The sequence below is a fragment of the Nuphar pumila genome, chromosome 8, assembly GCF_984573655.1.
Source record: "Nuphar pumila chromosome 8, dmNupPumi1.hap1.1, whole genome shotgun sequence".
Classification (NCBI taxonomy): Eukaryota; Viridiplantae; Streptophyta; class Magnoliopsida; order Nymphaeales; family Nymphaeaceae; genus Nuphar; species Nuphar pumila.
The window spans coordinates 9,443,199-9,464,753 of record NC_143256.1 but is presented as its reverse complement, the minus strand read 5'-3'; the positions used below and the strand labels follow the sequence as shown (position 1 = coordinate 9,464,753).

The window sequence follows — 21,555 nt, the reverse complement described above, 5'->3', positions numbered from 1 at the left end:
AATACTATCAAATTTTATTATAACTTTGAAATCATGAGTTGTAAACAAGTAGGCAGATACATGATTCTTCATAACGGTAGGCACGTGGTACACATTTTGAAAGGTTATGCTTTTTCCAAAGGTGAAGCAAAATCATTGTAATAGTTAAATACCCAATAGGGATATTTTAGTTTTTCCACAATGTTGTAATAGGTTATGCCCATTAAGGGCGCGATAGTCTTTTGTATTTTTATTATTGTTTTTTTATCTTAGTAAATAGGATTTCAGTTGAAGGTATTTATGTAAATGGGACTTAGAGTCATTGGGACCTCCCCAATGGCTCTTTATCTAGCCATTGGGGAGATTCCCAATGGCTCTTGGGGTGTGTCTTTGTGTATATATAGGGGTGCTTCCTCTCTTGTAAGCTAATGTTTTTTTAAGCATTGTAGTTATAAAAATTCTTATATTTTTATTGTGTTTTGTCCCCTAAGTAGCCTATGTGTATGTGTTTATGTGATTGACTCATAAGTAGTCTTTGTGCTTTTGAATATTGTGTTCTTATAAGCTCATAAAAGGGATTGTCTTGTTCTTGTTCTTGTTTTATTATATTATATCAGAGCATTGATGTTCTTCGGTTGTGATTTGTTCGTGAAGATCAAGAGGAGGATCATGAGATTGGTGGAGCATTAGTTCATTGGTTTGTTGCCTCAAGAAGCGCACCATCAAACCTCTTCAACAAATTTCTTGCTTTCTTCTTTTTCTCTTCTCTTTCTAGCTCTCTCTCTCTTTCTTCTTATAAAAATGGAGGATAAAAGAGAATCATCTCTATTCTCGTGATACTTAATGATACAAACTATATGATGTGGGCATCCATAGTAAAACACAAAATATAAAAAAAAAAGGTCTGTGGGGTTTAGTTGATGGTATCAAAAGAGAGCCTATGCTCATGCTCACCATGATTGAAAATGACAGAAATAATCCTTCAAAGAGAAGAAATGTCTAAAGTTGTTGTCGAATATGAAAAAAAATAAAAAGAATGAAGGATGGGTCATTCAAAAATTATTAGATGGCACATCAATAGTGTTGATATAAAAAAATGCTCAAGTTTAGCAAAATTTGATTTTGCTAGTGATGCATGAAAATATCTTAAGGATATATATTGTCTAAAAGACATAGCTCATATATATAATGTACAAAACAAAGTTAGAATCATAACCCAATGAGAAATGAGCATTAAAGAATACTGTAATGCTCTTTTTGTTCTTTGGGATGAATTGACTCAAGTGGCATTGTCCTCATGAATAGAACTTCGTGAAAATCAAACCAAAATAAAGCATTTCTAGCCATTTATAAATGGGGTTAAACCTGAATTTGAATGGACCAAATCGGCCCTTCTTCATAGAGGAAGAGTACCTACCATAGTGAAAATACTTGAAGAGTTAACTATGGAGAAAAATAGAATGAAAAAGCATTTATCTACTAAAGATGAAAAATCAGTGCTTACTATGTCAAGGCCCTAAAACCACATAAGTACCTATAAGCCCCTCACTTTGGGAGAAGCTTCAATGAGTGTAGGAAAATTTTCAATGATTATATAAGAAACTCAAATGATCATGGAAGAAAAGACTATGAATACAAGAAGGGTGACAAATTGATATGCCATTTTTGTTATGAGCCGGGTCATATCAAATATTTTTGCCTAAAAGGGAGGAGAAAAGATCCAAGAGATGAAAAGAATGTGGCTTTCATGGGAGCATCATTTGAAAGAAATGGTGAAAGTTTGGACTCGATGTCTCTAGCGCAACTCGTGCAAGCTCTCCGACCAATGTTCAAAAATTAAGTTTCTTCTCTCTTCGGGGCAACCATATCAACATGCATCGATTCCGATAAGACTTCTTGTATTCTTGATTCCAGAACTTTTTTCATGACTCCAAATAAGTCCATACTATATGAATGTCATAATAACCCAAATGATTCTTATGTTTCAATTGTCGATGAAACTTCTTTAAAAATTAAAAGTTTTAGAGCCTTACGAAAACATCAAACCTTTTATATACTAAATATTAGAATAGTGCCAAAATTGAATTTATATCTTTTATCTTATTCTTAAATTGTGAATTATGAGTGAAAAAAATCTTTCTTACCTAATAGTTATTTGATACAATATCTCCAGTCTCAGAAGTCGATTGGGTGAGGCCATAGAAGTGGAGATCTCTATATAATAGACAATATTGAATTATCAAACCATACTTTTTGTAATTTTGTGAAAAAAGAAAGATATAAAAAATTGGCACAAAAGACTAGGACATCCTAGTATGTCAAAATTATATTTGTTCTATACTATTTGGACTAAATCATTTTATATCTAAGGAACCATCTGAGTTAGTACATTCAGATATATGGGGATTGGCTTCAGTTGTGTCTAAAGAAGGAGTATCATACTATATTATTAGTGTGGATGATTATAGTAGATACACTTGGGTATATTTTCTTAAGCACAAGTATGAAGTATTTGATTGTTTTAAAAGAATTTACTATTTTGCAATAACTCAATTTAAAGCAAACATTAATTTTTTTAGATCTGATTTTGAAAGAGAATTTTTATCAAATGAATTCAAAACTATATTGACTTATATGAGATTATTCATCAAAAATTGTGTCCTTATACCACTCAACAAAATGGATTGGTCGAAAGCAAACATAGATATATTGTTGAGACTATTAAAACACTTCTTTTATCAAGAAATGTTTCTAAAAGATTTTAGGCCAAAGCCGCTTTTACGATGGTCTATTTAATAAATAGAATGTCTTTAAATACCATTAAAAATATTTTACCACTCCTCTTGATTATAAAAGGTTAAGAGTTTTTGTTTTAAATGCTTTATTCTTACCAACAAAAATGACAATTTTTGCTAACGCTATTTCTTGTATTTTCTTGGGATATGCTAAAAACCAAAAAAGGTATAAATGTTATGAAATTGGAAAAGACAAACTATATGTTTCAAGAAATGTCACATTCTTTGAAAACAAAAATAGGTTTAATAAAGATAAAACCAAATAACATTATGATTATTCCTTTCTTTTTTATCTTGCTAGTGAGCATTATAAAGTTATTGATTATGATAGAAATGACATTAATAATGTGCATGAGAGTGACCATGATGACATGCATGATGCATATGAGAATAAGAATGAAGGTTTTAATGACATATAACAATCACATAATGAAGTTCAAACTTATACTTGATATACCGAAGATTTTCTTCCATGTGCCCTAAAAAGATATTTTCAAAATCAAGGCAGAATATTAGAAAGTCCATAAAGATTTTCAAAGCTCCAAGTAGATTTGTGTCATATGATTCTTTTGAACATAAGTATAGAGCATGTACGATAGACATCTACTCATATGTAGAACCATCATCTTATAATGATACTGAGAATCACAAAAAATGAATTAGAGTAATGAATGATGAATTAGAAACTTTAGAAAATGCAAAAACTTGTGAAATTCAAATATTACCCAAAGAAAGAAGACCATATGGTGTACAAGCGATGGGACATTAATGAGATATAAAGTTAAACTTGTAACTAAAAGATATAGTCAAAAGTATGGAATAGACTATGATGAATCATTTGCTCTAGTTGCTCGAATGGCTACTGTTAGAACTCTTATTTTTATAGTCTCAATTAAAAAAATGACTCATCTTTTAAATGAACGTTATAAATATTTTTTTGAATGGTAACCTTAATGAAGAAGTTTACAGAGAACCTCCATTGATACATGAAAAAGACATTCGGTTGCCCAAGTCTTTGTATAGTCTAAAACAAGCTCATAATGTTTGGTATGATCGATTCAGTAGTGTAATGACACAACTTGGTTTTAAATCTTATTATACTGACATTGCTTTGTTTATTAAGTCTTCTAATGCAGGCACAATAATATTACTTTTTTACGTTGGTAACATGATAATCACAGGAGGTGATAAGCGGAGAGTTAGTCATATCAAATATGTTATTAAAGCTAACTTTGATATGACAAATCTTGGTTTTTTACGGTATTTTCTTGGAACTTAAGTGACTTACTCACATTGTAGTCATTATTGTCACAAACTAGATATACAACAGAGATTATAGAACAATCAAGGCTTTCAGATGAAACACAGGTTAATACTCTAGAGGTTATCAATGTCAAAACAAAGAAGGATGATGAATAACCTCTTAAAGATCCAACTCCATACGGAGAAGTGATTGGTGTTTTATCTCATCTCCCTATTACTCGCACTGATATTGTACATGTTATTCACTATGCTAGTCAATTTCAACATGCTCATACTACAATACATATGAGTGTTGTAATGAAGATTATTAGATATATTAGAAACACTATTAGTTATGGTTTATTTTTGTCCTCTTTTTTTCATTAGAAGTTATTGCATATTCAGACTATAATTGGGGAGGAGATGTAAATGATCGTCGCTCAACTATTAGTTTTTGTGGTTTTTTTAGGAGATTTATTAATTTCGTAAAAATGCAAGAAACAACAAAAGGTATCCTTGTCCTCTACAGAAGAAGAGTGTCAAGCTATGACAATCACTACTTCTGAGTTAGTATGGTTGAGACAATTGTTAGAAGATTTGGGAGTTCACGTAGCAGAACCCTCAAGATTGTATTGTGACAACAAAAGTGCAGTTTACATCACTGACCATCACATATTTCATAAGCTGGCTAAACATATCGAAATGGATTGTCATTATGTCAGAAAAGAATTCTTGAAGAAGAGCATTATATTGCCGTATGTACTATTCGAGTATCAATTGGTGAACTTCTTCACCAAAGTACTTTTGTTACCAAGATTTCATTTTCTCCTTAGCAAACTCTCAGTTATGTCACCTTCGAGAGGGGTGTTAAGATATATACATGTATGTATATAAATATATGTATAATGCATATATACATTATATATATTTTATCATTATAATAGTTAAATACCTAATAGAGGTATTTTAGCCTTTTCATAACATTCTATGTCACACAGACTCTTCTAACAGGGCACCACACTCGCACCCAGGCAGGTGTGACACTTGGACACAGCTTCATTTGTGTTAGCTGAAGTCAACCACATTGAGGTCCATTTCTATCTAAAAGTAGATTCAGTTAACCCTAATCAAGTCCATTTTTATTTATATTATATATATAAATACATAAATGCACACAAATACATAGTGTGTTAACTTAAAACTGTTAAAAATTATATATATATATATAGATATAGATATCCTCCTCGCACTCCCGCACCCAAGTTCTTTTAAAGTGTTGCATCGCCGCATCCACACCCGTACCCGCACGTATGTGACATAAATAATACTGTAATAGGTTGTGCCCATTAGGGGGCATTTATCTAAATGAAACTTAGTCATTGGGACCTTTCCAACGACTCTATTTCTAGTTGTTGGGGAGAGACCCAATGGCTCTTGGCATGTGTCTTTGTGTATATATAGGGGTGTTTCCCCTCTTATAAGATAATGTTTTTTTGAGCATTTTCGTAAAATCCTTATGTTTTTATTATGTTCTTGGCCCCTAAGTGGCTTGTGCATATGTGTTTATGTGATTGACCCATAAGTGGTCTTTGTGCTTTTGAATATTGTGTTCTGGTAAGCCCACAAGAGGCATTATCTTGTTCTTGTTATTGTTTTATTACATTTTTCTCATGGTTTTTATATGTTTTGAACATATTTCTATCATTGTATGAATGAATCGTTGATCCAGAATCTATATATCACTCTTTATTTGAATTTATTATGAATATCTTGCTTACTACAACCATCAGTTGTTATCGGATTTATTATCCTTATTGCCTTAGAATTTCTTCATATGTCGGCAGCATAGTGACCCTATCGTTCACAAGTATAGCAGAAAATAGAATCCCTCTTTTTTGCAATGGTCTTCGATTTTTATTCTTGTTCCTAAGTTCGATTTTAAACCTTCATTTGCATTTAACTATATTTACCTTAACATGAACTTTTTTTACTTCATCTTTTTAATCTTGAGATCGAGCTTCATCCTCGATTCTATAATGTTGAAGAAGTTGTTATAAGGTAAATTCTTTATTCTTATGTTTTATTTCATTTCTATAATCTTTTCAAGATAAGAGAAATCTATCAATGATTGTAGTCATCTAAAAGGATTCATCAAGGTACATACCCTCGTACTTGATCTGATTAGCCAAAATTTGCATCTCATAGACTTGAGGAAGTAGTGACTTATCATCGAAGAATTTGAAATTCATGTACTTATTAACCAAAAACTTATGATTTTATGCATATACTTGTATTTGCTTTTAAAAGCTTGTCATAGCTTCTTCGTCATACTGACTTTCGAGTAGAGGTCAAACTAGGTGTCGGAGAGTTACATGGTTGTCGCAATACACGAAGTCATCCTGCAACTACTTTCGTCTCTTTCGGTTTTCAATAATGATCTTGTCCTCTTATTTTTTTGGACATTTCTCTATAAGCACATATATCACATTTGCAATTGTGAGAAAGATGAGAACTTTGTGTTGCCACCTTTTAAAATCTATGCTATTGAATTAAGACAACTTGGGTGACTCTTGCTTTTCAAACTTTATAGTTGTCATTTACAAAACTATCCCTTGAAAATTATTGAAAAATAGTTCAGTCAATGGCAAGGCAACTGAGATTGAATCGAGTATGTTCAGAGGCACATATTATACATGTCTTTCAAGCAATAGTTGCCCCACTTTGGATTAAGTTCTTGGTGCAATGGTATTTCTGCAACTATGCCATCAAGATACAATCAAGCTTTCATCTTCTCACAAAAATCAGACCATGCCCTGCAACTAGGTGAGATCGATAATCTCAACATAAACCACCTTGAATAGCCTCTTAAATAGGTTGGGTTGACCTAAGCTTAACTATAGGCTATACCCTATGCTCAACTTAGGTAGGGATGGACCCTAGGCTTGACTTAGGAGAAACCTTGACTAAGTCAAGGTCAAAGCTTTAGTAGGCTTAGGAACTCAAGAGAACAAGCAAGCTCGTGGGAGCAAGAGAGAAGAGAGAGCTCATGAGAGAGAGAGAGGAGTTGTAGGATGTCGAGATAAGACGGTGTTGGGGTTTATATAAGCCCCATGTAATACTTGTGATTTTTTGACAATTATCAAAACATTATTTATATATTATATTGATAAAATTAGGAATTTATTTGATTTTCAATTTGAGATTGAAATTATAAATTGAATTGAGTCAGTAGTTGAAATGAAATTTAAAATTGAATTTAATTAGGCATGAAGTGATAATTTAATAATACGCAGGAATTTAAATTCATCACATAGAAATTTAAGATGGATTTGGACCCTCATTAGGATGTGGATTTTACTAATTAAAACAAATGGATATGGATATGATATGGTTTACTCTTATTGGATTAGATCTTAATTGGATTTAAAATCCAATAAAGAAATCCAGTAAATATCCAATTAAGGATAAATCATGAATTTTAATAAAAAAATAAAATTAATATAATTATGGATTTGAAATCCCATGAGCTAGATGTCCAATGTGGACCCCACATAGGGTCACGCCACTTGGAAGGAGGATAAATACAAAAGAAAAATATATATAATAACAAAAAAAATACAAAGAGATAAAGAAAGAGAGAATATAGGAAATTAGTTTTTTAGTTAACAGAAGACAAAGGAGGATGAAAGTCCAAATGACTTGGACTTTTTGAGAGGCCTAGCTACCTAAGGACTCTAGAGGGGCATCACCCCCTTCTAGACCTAATTAAATAAATTAAAAAAAAAGGTGTGAAGAAAAAAGAGAGAGAGAGAGAAGAGAGAGTTACCTTTTCCCTTATTCTTCCTCATATCTCTTTCTTTGTAACACCCCAAATTTTGTATCCAAAAAATCATGTAAATTTTTTTTTAAATGCTTTTATGAATTTACAGCAAAAATATTTAAACGGGATAAAAATGTGGTGTGTTACTTAACGAATCAACTTTTTCCACATATACATTGAATTTAAAAATTAAACATCCATAATTAAATCAATGTTCATTATATATCCAAAATTTAAATAATATCAGTCCATTTTAAATTTAATTATAATCAGAGTTTTGAGCATCATAAATTTGCTCGCAGTCCAAAACAGTCGCAAGAGTGGGAAAGGCTTGGCTCGGTCTCCATCGCAACCTCCTGCCATCGCTTGTGCACTCATTCGCTACATGAAAACATTAAATTTCAATAAGGTCAGACAATTAAGTCTTAGTAGGGTAGAACTATTCAAAGCACATAAATTAAAACAAGTAGACATGAATTAATTTGATTTTTTATACATCCAAACAAGATTAAATACATCAAAATTGCATGTATGAACTTCTAACAATGCATTCAAGCATATATTTACAAAATGCTCTCAACCACGCATTTAGATGACTATAAATAATTAAATATGCATGAGCAGTTAAAAAAAATGCATGCACTTACCATTGCAAGAATCGACTGTATGCATGAGTCATTTATTATCTTTAATTAGGTTTTCTTTTTTATATGATGTATGTCATGCATATCTAATGTGTAATCACTTTAGGATTTAATTCTTAGCCCTGTGGGTATAACACAAACTTAAACCTGGATCAGGGCCATGGCGCAGACAGTATTTTCAAATAAGGGTGGTTTTGGTTTGGTCAGGCACCTTTCACCAGTCCTGTGGGTGAGGGGTGAGTGTATCGAGAGAGCTCACTCAACACCGTCATTCTGATGCATCAATTTTCTACTCATGAGTTTCTATTTTCTACGATGCTGTCTATTGCAAAGGTTTTTTTTATCTCCATAGTTGGAGAGGAACAACCTTTCGTGCTCAAAATATTTCTCACGAAGCCGAAAGTATTGTTTGCCCTCTCCTTGCAAGCATCGATCTTTAGTGTTACATGTTTAAATTTTTTAAATTAATTAATTTCCATGCAACACTCAAATATGAATCCACTTAAGGGATTCAGCCTCTTCAGGGCCTATGGATGCACACTTTTAGACATACAATTAAAGTATATTGCACATGTCTTTCTTTCATTTCGAACTTGAGCATATATGCAGAATAAAGCAATGATTTTAAATGACCAATGCATCCAATCATTCACATCATTATCATGTACATGTCACTCATATAAAACAACATGCATGAACCATTAACATTTGCATTTGATTTGAAAGGGAGAATCTTTTGTCCCATTCATTAGCGAGAGGCCACAAAGGCAAGCTAGTGCATCGACAGTTTATTAAATACATGCCTCATCTTTGACATTTACTTTCCTGCCAAAAAATGATCTTCAACGGTTCATATATATTTCTATGTTCATTCACAAAAGCATACACGAAAATACATGATATTCGTAAGTATGTGTCAACCAGGTCTTGAATCAGTCTAAAACTTGTAAAAACTTAACTTTGTTCTACTGTTACAGAGGTCACAAAAAATTTTATAGTCGTTAGACAGAGCTCAATTTTTTATAGATGACTGATAATTTCGTCAGCTTTTTGATGCCATAAATTGTTCATAAAAATTCCTCTAGATGAGGGAGATATGGCTAGTTTAGTGCACGCCTGCACTTTTCTATTCTGACTGTTATGGTTCAGTGCTTAATCCGAGAATAGAGCTCGTTAAATTTTGTTAGCTTTCCAACGTAATAAACCGTTCGTAAAAACTCCTCCAGATGAAGAAGATATGAACAATTTACCAGTCGAGTGTTAGACTGAAAATACGTATTGACATGAAATATGCATTCGGGTGAGCCAAAATACACTTTTAGACTGAAAATACGTATTGACATAAATTATTTCATATTTTTGTTTTATTTTCACATAAACATATCAAATAAAGCTTCTAAAATATCATTGCATGATTTTTTATATAACCTACTATGGACAAATCTCATTTTTGCAGTTGTTAGGCTGAAAAACTGATTTGTCTCTCCGAACCTTATTTTCTTATAAATAGTTTCAGTGTCTTTGCAATAACACACATAAAAATGCATATATTGTCATGAAAAAATAATGAAAAATATGCTAATCATCATAGTATATGTACATGAATATTAACTATAATTTAACTAAAAACTTTGCAAGAATTTGATAAACATTACACTAATTTCAAGAAATCACGATTTTTATTTTTGACAAACCATGACATGCATTACATAATATGTATTCATTTTTTATTTTAGTAATTCGACCACTTTAGAGATAGAATCGATTTCTTCTAGGAAAAATCATAATCAACCCCCTTAATTAAATCAAATTTGGGTTTTTACAAAAAATCTCTCTTTAACAATAGTTTGAATCGAGTTCAAAAACCCGATTTTGATAAAAACAATTTTTGAGAGGGGTTTTATTTCGAAAACCCTCTCTATTAAATTTTTCGACAAACCCAATGCCAATCCCAGGTATGGGGGGTTTGATACAGGGTTTGTTTTTATTAAAAAATAGAATAACTTGTGCCTATGAGTTCTGATTTACATGTAGAGAATAGAACCCCTGGCCTCTTTTGCGAAAGCACTTCCTTTGGTTGCAAAAATGAACTCCGCGCGTGAACCGATCGTCTGCTACGCATGGTGACTGCATCAAGACCAACCTTCATGCTCCAAACACGTACGTGGGCTCACCCTCTCAATTGAACAAGAGAAAAATCACAAAGGGATTGTAAAACCCGTGAATTTCTAAGAAATCATTGATGAATAAAAATGAGCATTTATGTGAAATAATATGATTTTCTGTAATATCCAATGTGATTTCGATGCTTGCAGGTTAATAGAGTGAACCCGATAATGAATACTAGAAATGAGACTTGGATTAAGACTTTAACGAGATCCGAAGATCCGACCCGATTCACAAGTTATTTCGAGAAACTAGAATACTTCAAGACTCTGGTGTAAGATCCAAAGTACATTAGATGGAAGTTAATGTGAAGATAAGAAGATTCGAGAAATCTCACGTGAAAATGAGAAGATCTGCCGAATAGTGAAACATCAAGTGTAAGCTTATATAAATTTATTTCGCTAAAACAAGCAACAAATGATGAAGTGGCGTTGTGGTAGGATGCACGGTTGTGCAAACTAAAGACAACAAGCACACAAAAAAGGATATGGAGATAAAGGAAATGAATCGGCTATGGCAAGCAGCTGCAATGATCTTTCCATTGAAAGAAAATATGCCATGCAGGAGAGAAATAAAAACTGCAATGATCTTGCCATTGAAAGAAAATATGATATGCAAGAGAGAAATAAAAAAGGATTCAAACAATCTGCAAGATTGCAACTGCCAACGTTTCCACAATTAAGAAAGAGAAGAATACATGTATGGTAACCTTAGAGGCGTGGATAATGGCGTAAGCAAAGGGAGTAATATGCCTGTTATGGATTCAAAGGTAAATGATGGTTACCGTTTTTTACTTGTAACAATGCTGGCTCTATGTATTTTAAGCTCTTCCTGTATAAAAACAGTAAGAGAAAACTGTAAGAGAGCTGATAAATAAAATAAGAGTGATATTTTCTGATCATTGAAGTAGGTCGCAAAACATTCTTGTTCTTCCATTCTTATTTTCCTTTAACTTGAACGTATAGTTTTATAAGTAGTGTATGCATGCTTTCATGCAAGAGAAGGCAGGTAGATTACGCTTACCACCCTTTCTATCCTCAATCACCCTCCTTTAATCATGCACAAAACTCTGCTCACAAATTCACCAAGTCAGTATAAAGTTGTCCCTACCCACAAGTCACCCTCCCTCTTTGTCTTGCCACTTTCTCCTCTGCTTATCCCGTGACCAACATCAAATCGAAATCAAAACCGTCCATTAAAAAAAAGGAAAAGAATTCCCCAAAATTTTCTACCCTCTCCTAACGTCAAACTGCCATACTAGACTCGCTTCGCCTACAAATACCAGCTCCCCCTCCTTAATCCACTCCAAGCTTTGCCATAGCCAACTTGAACCAAGCACTGCTCCAGGAACGATGGCCGCAAGAGTAGGCCTTTGGCTAGTCCTGCTCTGCTTGCCCATCTGTTGTGCTTGGTGTCAATCGAGTGGGCTCAACTATGCCGATGCACTTGAAAAGTCCATTCTGTTTTTTGAGGGACAACGCTCAGGAGAGCTACCCGCGACGCAATGCATGACTTGGAGGGTGGATTCTGGGTTGAATGATGGAGCATCTGATAATGTAACTTAAGTCACAAACCTTTTGGTTTTTTATGTAGCTGTAACAGTTTTTTTATCTTCTATTAATAAGTAATTTCTTCAGGTTGATTTGGTCGGAGGATACTTCGATGCAGGAGACAACGTCAAGTTCGGCCTCCCCATGGCATTCACTACAACACTGCTGGCGTGGAGTGTCATAGAGTTCGGAAGCTTGATGAATGGTCAGCTTGCGAATGCCGAAGCTGCTGTTCGGTGAGGCAGTGATTACCTGCTCAAGGCTGCCACTGCTGCCCCCAAACACCTTATATGTCCAAAGTGAGTGTAGTAAAGGCGATCTGCCCAAGTACCGGAATGTTGTTTGCAGTATATTTGATCAAATTTGTTCTGCAGACTCATAACTGCAATGGCATGCAATGCAGGTTGCAGATCCGAATGCAGATCACAGGTGCTGGGAGAGGCCAGAGGACATGGACACACCACGCAATGTTTACAAAGTGACCCCACGAAACCCGGGCTCTGATGTTGCTGCAGAGATGGCTGCAGATCTCGCTGCAGCTTCAATCGTGTTTCGCAAGTCCGACCCTTCTTATTCTAACCAACTACTTCAGACGGCCATCAAAGTAACAGAATCTACCATAATCACCTAAACTTTAAATACACACTGATAGCTATGCGTTATGCTTTTCTATGCAGGTCTTTGATTTTGCAGACCAGCACAGAGGTGCCTACAGTGACTCCCTTGGCTCCGTGGTTTGCCCATTCTATTGTTCCTACTCTGGCTATCATGTAAGAACACCAACTTCAACTGCTGTTTAAATAAAAATAACCGAGAGAAGTGACGGAGGTTCTTTGATCAGGATGAACTTTGGGGTGCATCATGGCTGCATAGAGCTTCTCAGGATACTGCATATAAGGCATATATTCAAACCAACGGCCACGTACTGGGAGCAGATGATGATGTCTATGCATTCAGCTGGGACGACAAGCGAGATGGAACAAAAATTCTCGTCTAAGGGTTTGAGGCGTCACCTTCTCATTCCTTCTGTTTGTTCTGGCTCGGACTACCTATAGAGCTAACATCCTCTAGCTATATTTGCAGGGCTTGTTGATGGACAAGCTGGAAGAACTAGAGTTGTACAAAATACACTCTGACAACTTCAATTGCTCCCTGGTTCAAGGAGCATCACAGTTTCAGGCCCAGTATACCCCAGGTCACCAGAGGAGAGAACTTTTTGCAAGGATTTTTCAATTCCATTAGTGAATAGCTGGGTTTTGGCTAATATTACACTTTTACAGGAGGGTTACTTTACAAAGCAAGTGAAAGCAACCTGCAATATGTCGCAACCACAGCTTTCCTACTCATGACATACGCCAAGTACATGAGATCCACAGGAGAAGTCACTCAATGTGGGGCCACCACAGTCACGGCAGCCGACCTGGTCTCACTTGCTAAGAAGCAGGTACAACCATGTTGTCATAGTATGAGCTCCCACGTTTGGCCGCTAATTAACACCAGAGATTTTGCAGGTTGATTATATTCTAGATGACAATCCAGGAAAGATGTCATACATGGTGGGATTTGGAGATAAGTATCCACAGCACATCCATCACAGAGGCTCTTCACTTCCATCAGTGCATATCCACCCTGAGTTTATCAGCTGTGGTGATGGCTTCCAGTTCCTCTACTCCAGATCCCCAAATCCAAATGTATTGGTAGGTGCAGTGGTTGGCGGCCCTGATAACGGAGATAGCTTTGCTGATGATCGGAATAACTATCAGCAGTTAGAACCAGCCACATACATCAATGTGCCTCTTGTTGGTGCTCTTGCTTTTCTTGTGGGAACACCGCAAAACTCATTCCACCTCTAAAGAGGTGATTAGTTTGATGTTGTAAAGAAGGCAGAGGATAGAAGCTCTGATGTTCTCTTCCCCAAACCCATTGAGAAAGTTCTAAATGTTGTCATGGTTAGAAAGAATAGGGGTTTCCTTCATCCTGTGAATAGTTGACATCCCTTTTTCTGAATCCATCTTGATCAGAATATCAACCACTTCCCTCATAGAGGGCCTTTCATCCCTATCCCATTGTGTGCAAGACAATCCCAATTCAAACAATTTCATTGCTTTGCATTTCTCATTTTCCATCCAGTAACTAATCTCCTCATCGAGAAAACAAAATGGGCAACAGTCATTGATCATATCTGAGTTTCTATGAGCCCAAGTAACAATATCAACACCATCTTCAAAGCTTGGATCCACAGGCAGCTTTCTACAGAGAAGCTCGAGCAAGACAACCCCATAGCTGTAGACATCACTTTTTTCATCAATGCGTGTGGAAAATCCGTTTTCTGAACAGAACCAACAATAAGGACAATAATAATTAGAAAGCATATTCAAATTAATTAAGATACTTGAGGAATTAATTCTGCTAATCCTACAAGATTAGGGAATGAATTCTGCTACAAGATCCTTACTGAAAAGAATCGAGTTAAAACTCAAGTGCATCACAAAAATGCTGAAGAAATAAAACAAACACAAAGAAAATAGTGACAAATCTTTCACCTGGAGCAATGTACCCAAGAGTTCCAATGATTGAAGATCTTGTGCAACTTGATTCTGAGCTCTCAGAAATATTTACTAATTTTGCTGTCCCAAAATCACCAATTTTGGGCTCCAATTCAGAATCTAGCAAAATATTGCTGGATTTCACATCTCTGTGCACAATTAGCTTAGGACAGTCATGATGAAGATACGATAGGCCTTGAGCAATGCCCAAGGCAATACGATGCCGGATTTCCCAATCCAAGGCATGGCATGATTTTGTCTCGTGAAGGAGATCAAAAAGGGTCCCACCTTCAAGATATTCATAAACTATTAAAACAAGCTCGCTCCTGATACAATAACCAGCCATTCTCACTAAGTTACGGTGCTTCGTCATGCTAAGAGCCTTGATTTCTGTGATGAAGCCCACCTCTGACATAGACATCTTCTTCACTGCCCAAATTTTTCCAGATGCACATTCTGCCCTGTAAACCATCCCATGGCCTCCCCTTCCAATTAGATACTTCTCATCAAGACCTTCAGTTACTTCCATTATCTCCTCAAATGTAAGATCATGTGGCAGATCATCGATTGGCTCATCGTGAGTTTGAACTAGAAGATGGACCCGGCGAAGAATAACAACACGAGTTACAAGCAAGTAAATGATGGCACATAAGTTAATTACAATGAACATACCACCAATAAGTCCAGCAGCAAGCTTTCTTTCGATTTTGTCAACATGGTGATCCATTTCTCTCTTGCAACCCTTTGCTAGAGTACCCTCAATGCAGAGGTCGCTATTACCCACAAAAGAGGTTGGTGATGAATACAGAAAAGCCATCCAGCTCGATGGGAGTCTACCAGATAGCTGATTGAATGATACATTAATAAAGGAAAGAGAGATCATGCCACTCAACCCTGAAGGAATCTCTCCAGAGAGATGATTGTTTGAAAGATCTAAAGTCTGCAGCTTATCAAGCTTCCCTAAGCTAGCTGGTATTTCTCCTGTGAGCCTGTTGCTACTCAGGTTCAACATGAAAGAAAGATGGTGCAAACTGCCAACGCTTTCAGGAATAACACCCTCTAGCATGTTGTCTCCAAGCTGCAACTCGAAGAGATCCTGAAGTGATGACAATGATTTTGGAATACTTCCTGTGATCGCATTTTCCTGAATCAGCAACTTCTGCAATCCCGCCAAATCCATTAGCTGCACGGGAATGCTCCCCGATATCAGATTTTTACTAAGGTCCAACTCTATAAGGTTTTTACAGTTACCCAGTTCATAAGGCAAACTCCCATTCAGCCTGTTTGAAGAAACCCGTAGAATCTGCAACTTGGGAAGGTTACCAAACTCATGAGGTATGAATCCCGACAACTGGTTATCCGAAATGTCCAGCATCGACAGGTTGCTCCAGAAACCCAGAACGGGCGGTATCGGCCCTTTTAGCAAGTTCCCTCTGAGATCCAGATATGATACCCCAGTGTTCTGTTTCAGACTAGCTGGTATGCCCCCTTTCAAAAGATTATTGGCAAGAATTACCCTCCGGAGGGATTGACAAGACCCTAACTCAATTGGAAAACTGTCATTTAAACGGTTGTTGCCCAGGTCTAAAACTGACAATGAACGAAAAGAGAATAGACCATCTGGAATGCGGCCATAGAGTTCATTGCCCGTCAAGTCCAGCTTCTCTAAATCAGGAAGAGCGTCGCCCCCAAGACCAGGAGGTATCTCCCCAGTGAGGTTATTGTAAGCTAATGACAGAAACCTGAGCTTCATCAGAGTAGCGATCTCCACCGGAATTCGACCTGTAAAACTGTTATTGTACAAACCCAATTCAACAAGATCCCTCAGCCGCCCAATCTCTCGAGGAATACCACCTTCAAGGCGATTGTCAAAAGCATGAAGCACTTTCAGATTCCGAAGCTTAAACACCTCCACCGGAATCGGTCCCCCGAGGAAATTCTCCTGAACCTTGAGCACCAACAAAGAGCTACAGTTCCCTATCTCGGGGGGCAAAGAGCCTACTAGCATATTCTCAAACAGAAACAGCTCGTTCAGATTACCAAGATCGCCAAAAGACCGAGGGATCGATCCCGATAGCCGATTTCCCCAGAGCGAAACAACGGTTAATCGACTGCAATTACCTAGCTCCCACGGTATGCTCCCGTTAAGATGGTTCTCAGAAAGCACTAGCTCAGTCAAATTCTCCAGATTCCCCAAGGTTCTCGGTATCCCACCTACCAGTTCGTTCTTTCTGAGATCAATGACTTCAAGACTCGATAACTCGCCGAAAAAATCATGAAGAGTCCCGACCAATCGGTTCTCAGAGGCGTAAAAATTCCTAAGAGAACGGCATTTTCTCAAGCTAAGAGGCAAAGAACCAGAGAGCGTATTCTCATGGACCCAGAGATCAGAGATGGCACAGCCGCCGCCGCCGAACTCAGGCAAGGCTCCAGTGAAGTTGTTGGTGTTCAGATACAGAGATTCAAGGTTCGGCAGAAGGAAGACCTCCACGGGAACCTCGGCGCTCAAGAAATTGTTATAGAGCCCCAAGTACCGGAGTTCCCTGCAGAGGCTTACCTCGCGGGGGATGGTTCCGGTGAGCCGGTTGTCGCCCAGATCGATCTCGGTGAGTGCTGTCGACCGGAAAAGTTCGGCAGGGATCGCTCCTTCGAAGAGGTTGTAGTTGAGGTAGAGCGAGGCGAGCCTGGTGCAGTTGGCGAGGTCGGGCGGGATGTGACCGGAGAGGGCGTTGGAGCTGAGGTCGAGGGAGACGAGGCGGCGTAGCCGACAGAGCTCGGCGGTGCGGTTGAGGGCGCCGGCGAGGTTGTGGCCGGAGAGTTTGAGGGATGTGACGGAGAGGCCGTCGGGGGAACAGACGACTCCGGGCCAGCTGCAGAAGGAGGATGGGTCGGTTCGGTTCCATCGGAGCGCATCGATCGAGGCTTTGGACAGGCCGCTGCGGAAGGAGATAAGCCGAATCCCGTCCTGGGGAGGAAGGGAACTCGCTGCAGAGGCGATGACGATCGTGAACACACAAAAGAAGAAGAAGACGAAGAAGAGGAGGTTGGGTTTCACGGCCATGGAAAGGAGAACTTACTTTAGGTTGGAGAGAGAGAGAGAGATGATCAGCAGGCATGGGTTTTCTAAAGAAGAGGCTTCTGGAGCGTGAGTGCGTGTTGCGGCACAGGCTGGTGAGAGTGATGACGCCAATAGTAAGAACAAAAAAGAAAAAGGAGGGAAAAGACGGCCCTATCGAAGCGAACGCTCTGCGCGTCGTTTTAAAACAGGGCCAGCCTTTGGTTTAACTTTTTGCATATTTACAAAAACACTACTTGATTTCAATATTTTGCAAAAACATGCCTCATGTTCGATGTTTTACAAATACCCTTCTAAATTTATAAAATAATTCTTAAACACCGGCTTCTCTCAACTCAGGTGAGTTCACTATGCTCAAACCGCTCTCTCTCTCTCTGGTTTTCCCTTTTGCTAGTATGTTTGGCTTTTTAGTCTTAATGAGATTTTGTACTTGGCTTTGTCATAAAATGGTGTTTTAGGGTTTAGAAATTAAATGAACGAGCTGGCTCATGTAAAAACATTTCATGTTATTTATAGACACTATATACATTTTTATATATTATATTTGAAAATATATATAAAATAAATTACACTTAATACCTCATATTATATATATATATATATATATATATATATATATATATATGTATTCTTTCTTTTACATATTATATAAAATATTTATTATCAATAAAAATATATATAATTTATCTATACGGGTATTCAGGCTGGACCCGTAATGAGCTGCTCATGGCTCGGCTTGCCAACTATACAAACCGATCACGAACGAGTTCGTTACGAGCCGAACCAAGCGGAGTCACGAGCTGCTCTGCTCTGTTTGTTTACCAGCGCTAATCCTAGGAAATAGTTTGCTGCTGCTTCTCTCTCCCTAAATCTCTTTTTTTTTATGGATGAAGTTGGGTTTCAGTTGTGGGTTTGCATAATATATTAGTGAGTGGAATATCATATATTCATGTTAGATTTAACTACTCTTTTAAAAGATCATTTTCTATAACTTTTTTTCACTTTTTATAATTTCAGAATGTTGGTTTTATTTTTTAAGGAAAATGGTGAAAATGAAAGCCAGCAAAGAGAATTCTATTGATAAAAGTAAGAAAGATCAGTATGGCAAAGAAATTTGAATTGTTATTTGTTTGTAGTTAAAGAAATATTTTAAAAACCTTATCAATAAATGAGAAAATTGGCGTTTGTTCATTTCCATTAATGATGGCCTCATGTGAACCCTTACGGTGGATGTCATAGGACATACCTTTGCACGTGATGTTTGAATGTCCATGAGTTATACCACAATGATTCTTCGACATGAGGACACGTGATTTCAAAAAAAAATCAAAAATTAAGATATGAGGACACAGAATTTTTTAATTTTTTAATCAATAACAAACTATTTTGATATTTTAATATAAAAAATATTTTTATTGAAAAGCATAAAATGTATTCAATTATTAAAGTAATAATAGCTTCGACTTGCGAAAAGGGACGCTATTGAGAGTTTTGAACTTGTGACGTTTTGTCAAATTGATGACATTCGTAAGTTGCCCCCACTAGAAGAGCGGAGCCATTGTATATGTATATGTTTTTCTGAAAGGCAACCTTACCAGTTACACAACACACCCTTGGGTGTTGAACTTGCAACGTCCCAACACATGGTGACGTGCACTAACAGCTCCTACCGAACAAGCGGAGCCCCCGATTAAGAACCAGAATTCAGACCGTAATAAGAGGCAAAGAACGGGTCGGGTTTTGTGATTTCCAGAAAGGATGACCAGTTTTAAGAATTATATATAAGAAGCCCTATTTTGGGGAAATTTTATTGTGCTGCTGCTAGGGATGGCAGTGGGGCGGGGCGGGGGACAAGGTTTTCACCCCCGCCCCGCCTCAAAATTTTATCCTCCACCCCGCCCCGCCTCCGCCGGCGGGGATGGATTTTATCCTCCATCCCCGTTTCATACCCTTCATCCCCGGTCTAAACGGGGATGAGGCGGGGATATTGCGGGGAAAAGTGGTTGGGGCGGGGATTAGGCGAGGATCGTGGCGGGGACGGGGCGGGGCGGTGAAAAGTGCACGTCCACCCCCGCCCTGCCTCCGCGGCGGGGATGGATTTTATCCTCCACCCCCACCTCCATCCCCGTTTCATACCCTTCATCCCCGGTTCAAACGGGGCGGGGCGGGGCCCCGCTTTCCCCAGGTCCACTGCCATCCCTAGCTGCTGCTTCTTCAAAGGCAAAGAAAGAACTCGCTTTGCTATAAGTGGAGATTCCCTATGGCCCACTGAACGCTTTTTGCTTGCTAGCAAAAAGTTGAGGCGGTGCTCTTGGTCTTGCTGCCCCCAAGTGGGCCCGGGATGGTGAATCCTGGGTGGAGTTTTAGTGTGCTGCTGCACCTTATCACCCTTCATCTTTGAGATGCAGCCTGTCAAGTTGTGGCACCAGCAGCAGATGGTGGGTGATCAGGTGCAGCAGCATACCAAAAGTGTGCAATCACTTTGCGCACCTCACCTGATCTTCTCGGTCTGTATAACATGTGGGTTCTGAGCCAGGGACCACTACAAGGTCGGTTTTGCCAACCAACCAGTATGGCTAAGGATTGGACGGGTCACCATGGTCCCTGTTCACATATGAACTAGCAGGATCACCTAATATTTGCTGTATTGTCCAACTTCATCTATCCATCACACTCATAGGAGACCACTGGCCGCTATAAAGATTCTCATGGGCAGTTACCTTGTCAGTTTCATATAAGTCACAAACTCCTAGTTGGTGAAAGTTGAAACTCATTAACATTTGGACTAAGCTACATAGTTGCATTTGTTTTCAGGTTGGGATGATTTTGATTTTAGATCCCTTGTTAGTATCATGTTTATTTTCTTAATAAGTCACAAGAGAATTAATTTTATTTTTTAATTGACTCTCTTATTAATAGTGCTAATACAAACATGCAACCACATGTGCAATATGACACTCAATACATGTTTTTGATTAGTCTTTATCATAAAATCAATACAATAATATAATCAATATGCATATACACAGTCAAAGTAGGTTAATCATTAATATTTAATCATGCCCAATATAATCAATAATAAAATGCATTTAGTTAATATGCATATTAGAACAATATTTTATTTAAGCATCAATAAACATGTTGCACAAAATAAAATATAATCTGACATAAACACATGACATACTGTACAGTTTGGATCCTTGTTAACTCAATTTTGGAAAACCCATCAAAAATCATAGGGACAGAATTTAACTCCCAAATTTTTACTGAGATTGCCCCATCCTCTTAGAAACACAGTACAGGAAACAAAATTACAAAATTCATTGTAATAAAATAAAAAAAAATTGAGACTAAACCATATTTAGAAAAAATATCAAATAGTTCCTGACAACTAAAGAAATTTATTTCAGTTTGAAGAATTTCTCAAGATTTATAGGAAAGTCTTTTGAGAAAAATCTTTTTATAAAATCTCGTTATTCATATGCCTTTCACCCAAATTTTTCATAATTTATTTTGATAAGCTTTAATTAGGGTTTTAATGCTTTCTAAAATCTTTGGTCAGAATAGTATTACTGATAGGATAGAAAATCTATGCTCTATTGCAATAGACATTTTGATCTCAAAACTGAACCAAACGAAATGAAACAAGATTTTAAATTTAAGCTCTAGATATGTAGAACACTTCAATATTTTTATTTTTATTTATTAACATCATTGTCATAGAGATGTTAATTTTT

General features: G+C 37.1%; 1 protein-coding gene and 1 pseudogene across 2 annotated transcripts; one reads left to right on the top strand and one right to left on the bottom strand.

Moving 5' to 3' along the window:
• Nucleotides 1-12,325: 12,325 nt before the first annotated feature.
• On the top strand, nt 12,326-14,049 carry LOC149829570 (endoglucanase 1-like; annotated as a pseudogene). The gene is made up of 7 exons (XR_016433574.1): nt 12,326-12,488; nt 12,571-12,800; nt 12,874-12,966; nt 13,038-13,187; nt 13,268-13,391; nt 13,477-13,640; nt 13,708-14,049. The product of XR_016433574.1 is annotated as an endoglucanase 1-like (transcript).
• On the bottom strand, nt 13,451-17,827 carry LOC149829569 (uncharacterized). The gene is made up of 2 exons (XM_090015585.1): nt 14,740-17,827; nt 13,451-14,525 (listed from the first exon to the last, which is right to left on the bottom strand). Exons 1-2 carry the CDS (start codon nt 17,801-17,803, stop codon nt 14,131-14,133), a joined length of 3,459 nt encoding a protein of 1,152 aa, XP_089871711.1. The 5' UTR covers nt 17,804-17,827; the 3' UTR covers nt 13,451-14,130.
• Nucleotides 17,828-21,555: the final 3,728 nt, after the last annotated feature.

What these genes read in the sequence shown, in the direction of transcription:
- LOC149829569 (XM_090015585.1), bottom strand. Translation starts at nt 17,803, where the DNA reads ATGGCCGTGAAACCCAACCTCCTCTTCTTCGTCTTCTTCTTCTTTTGT. An exon ending in TCTTGGGTACATTGCTCCAG is followed by an intron (nt 14,526 to 14,739) that starts GTGAAAGATTTG and finishes GGTTCTGTTCAG; the next exon opens with AAAACGGATTTTCCACACGC.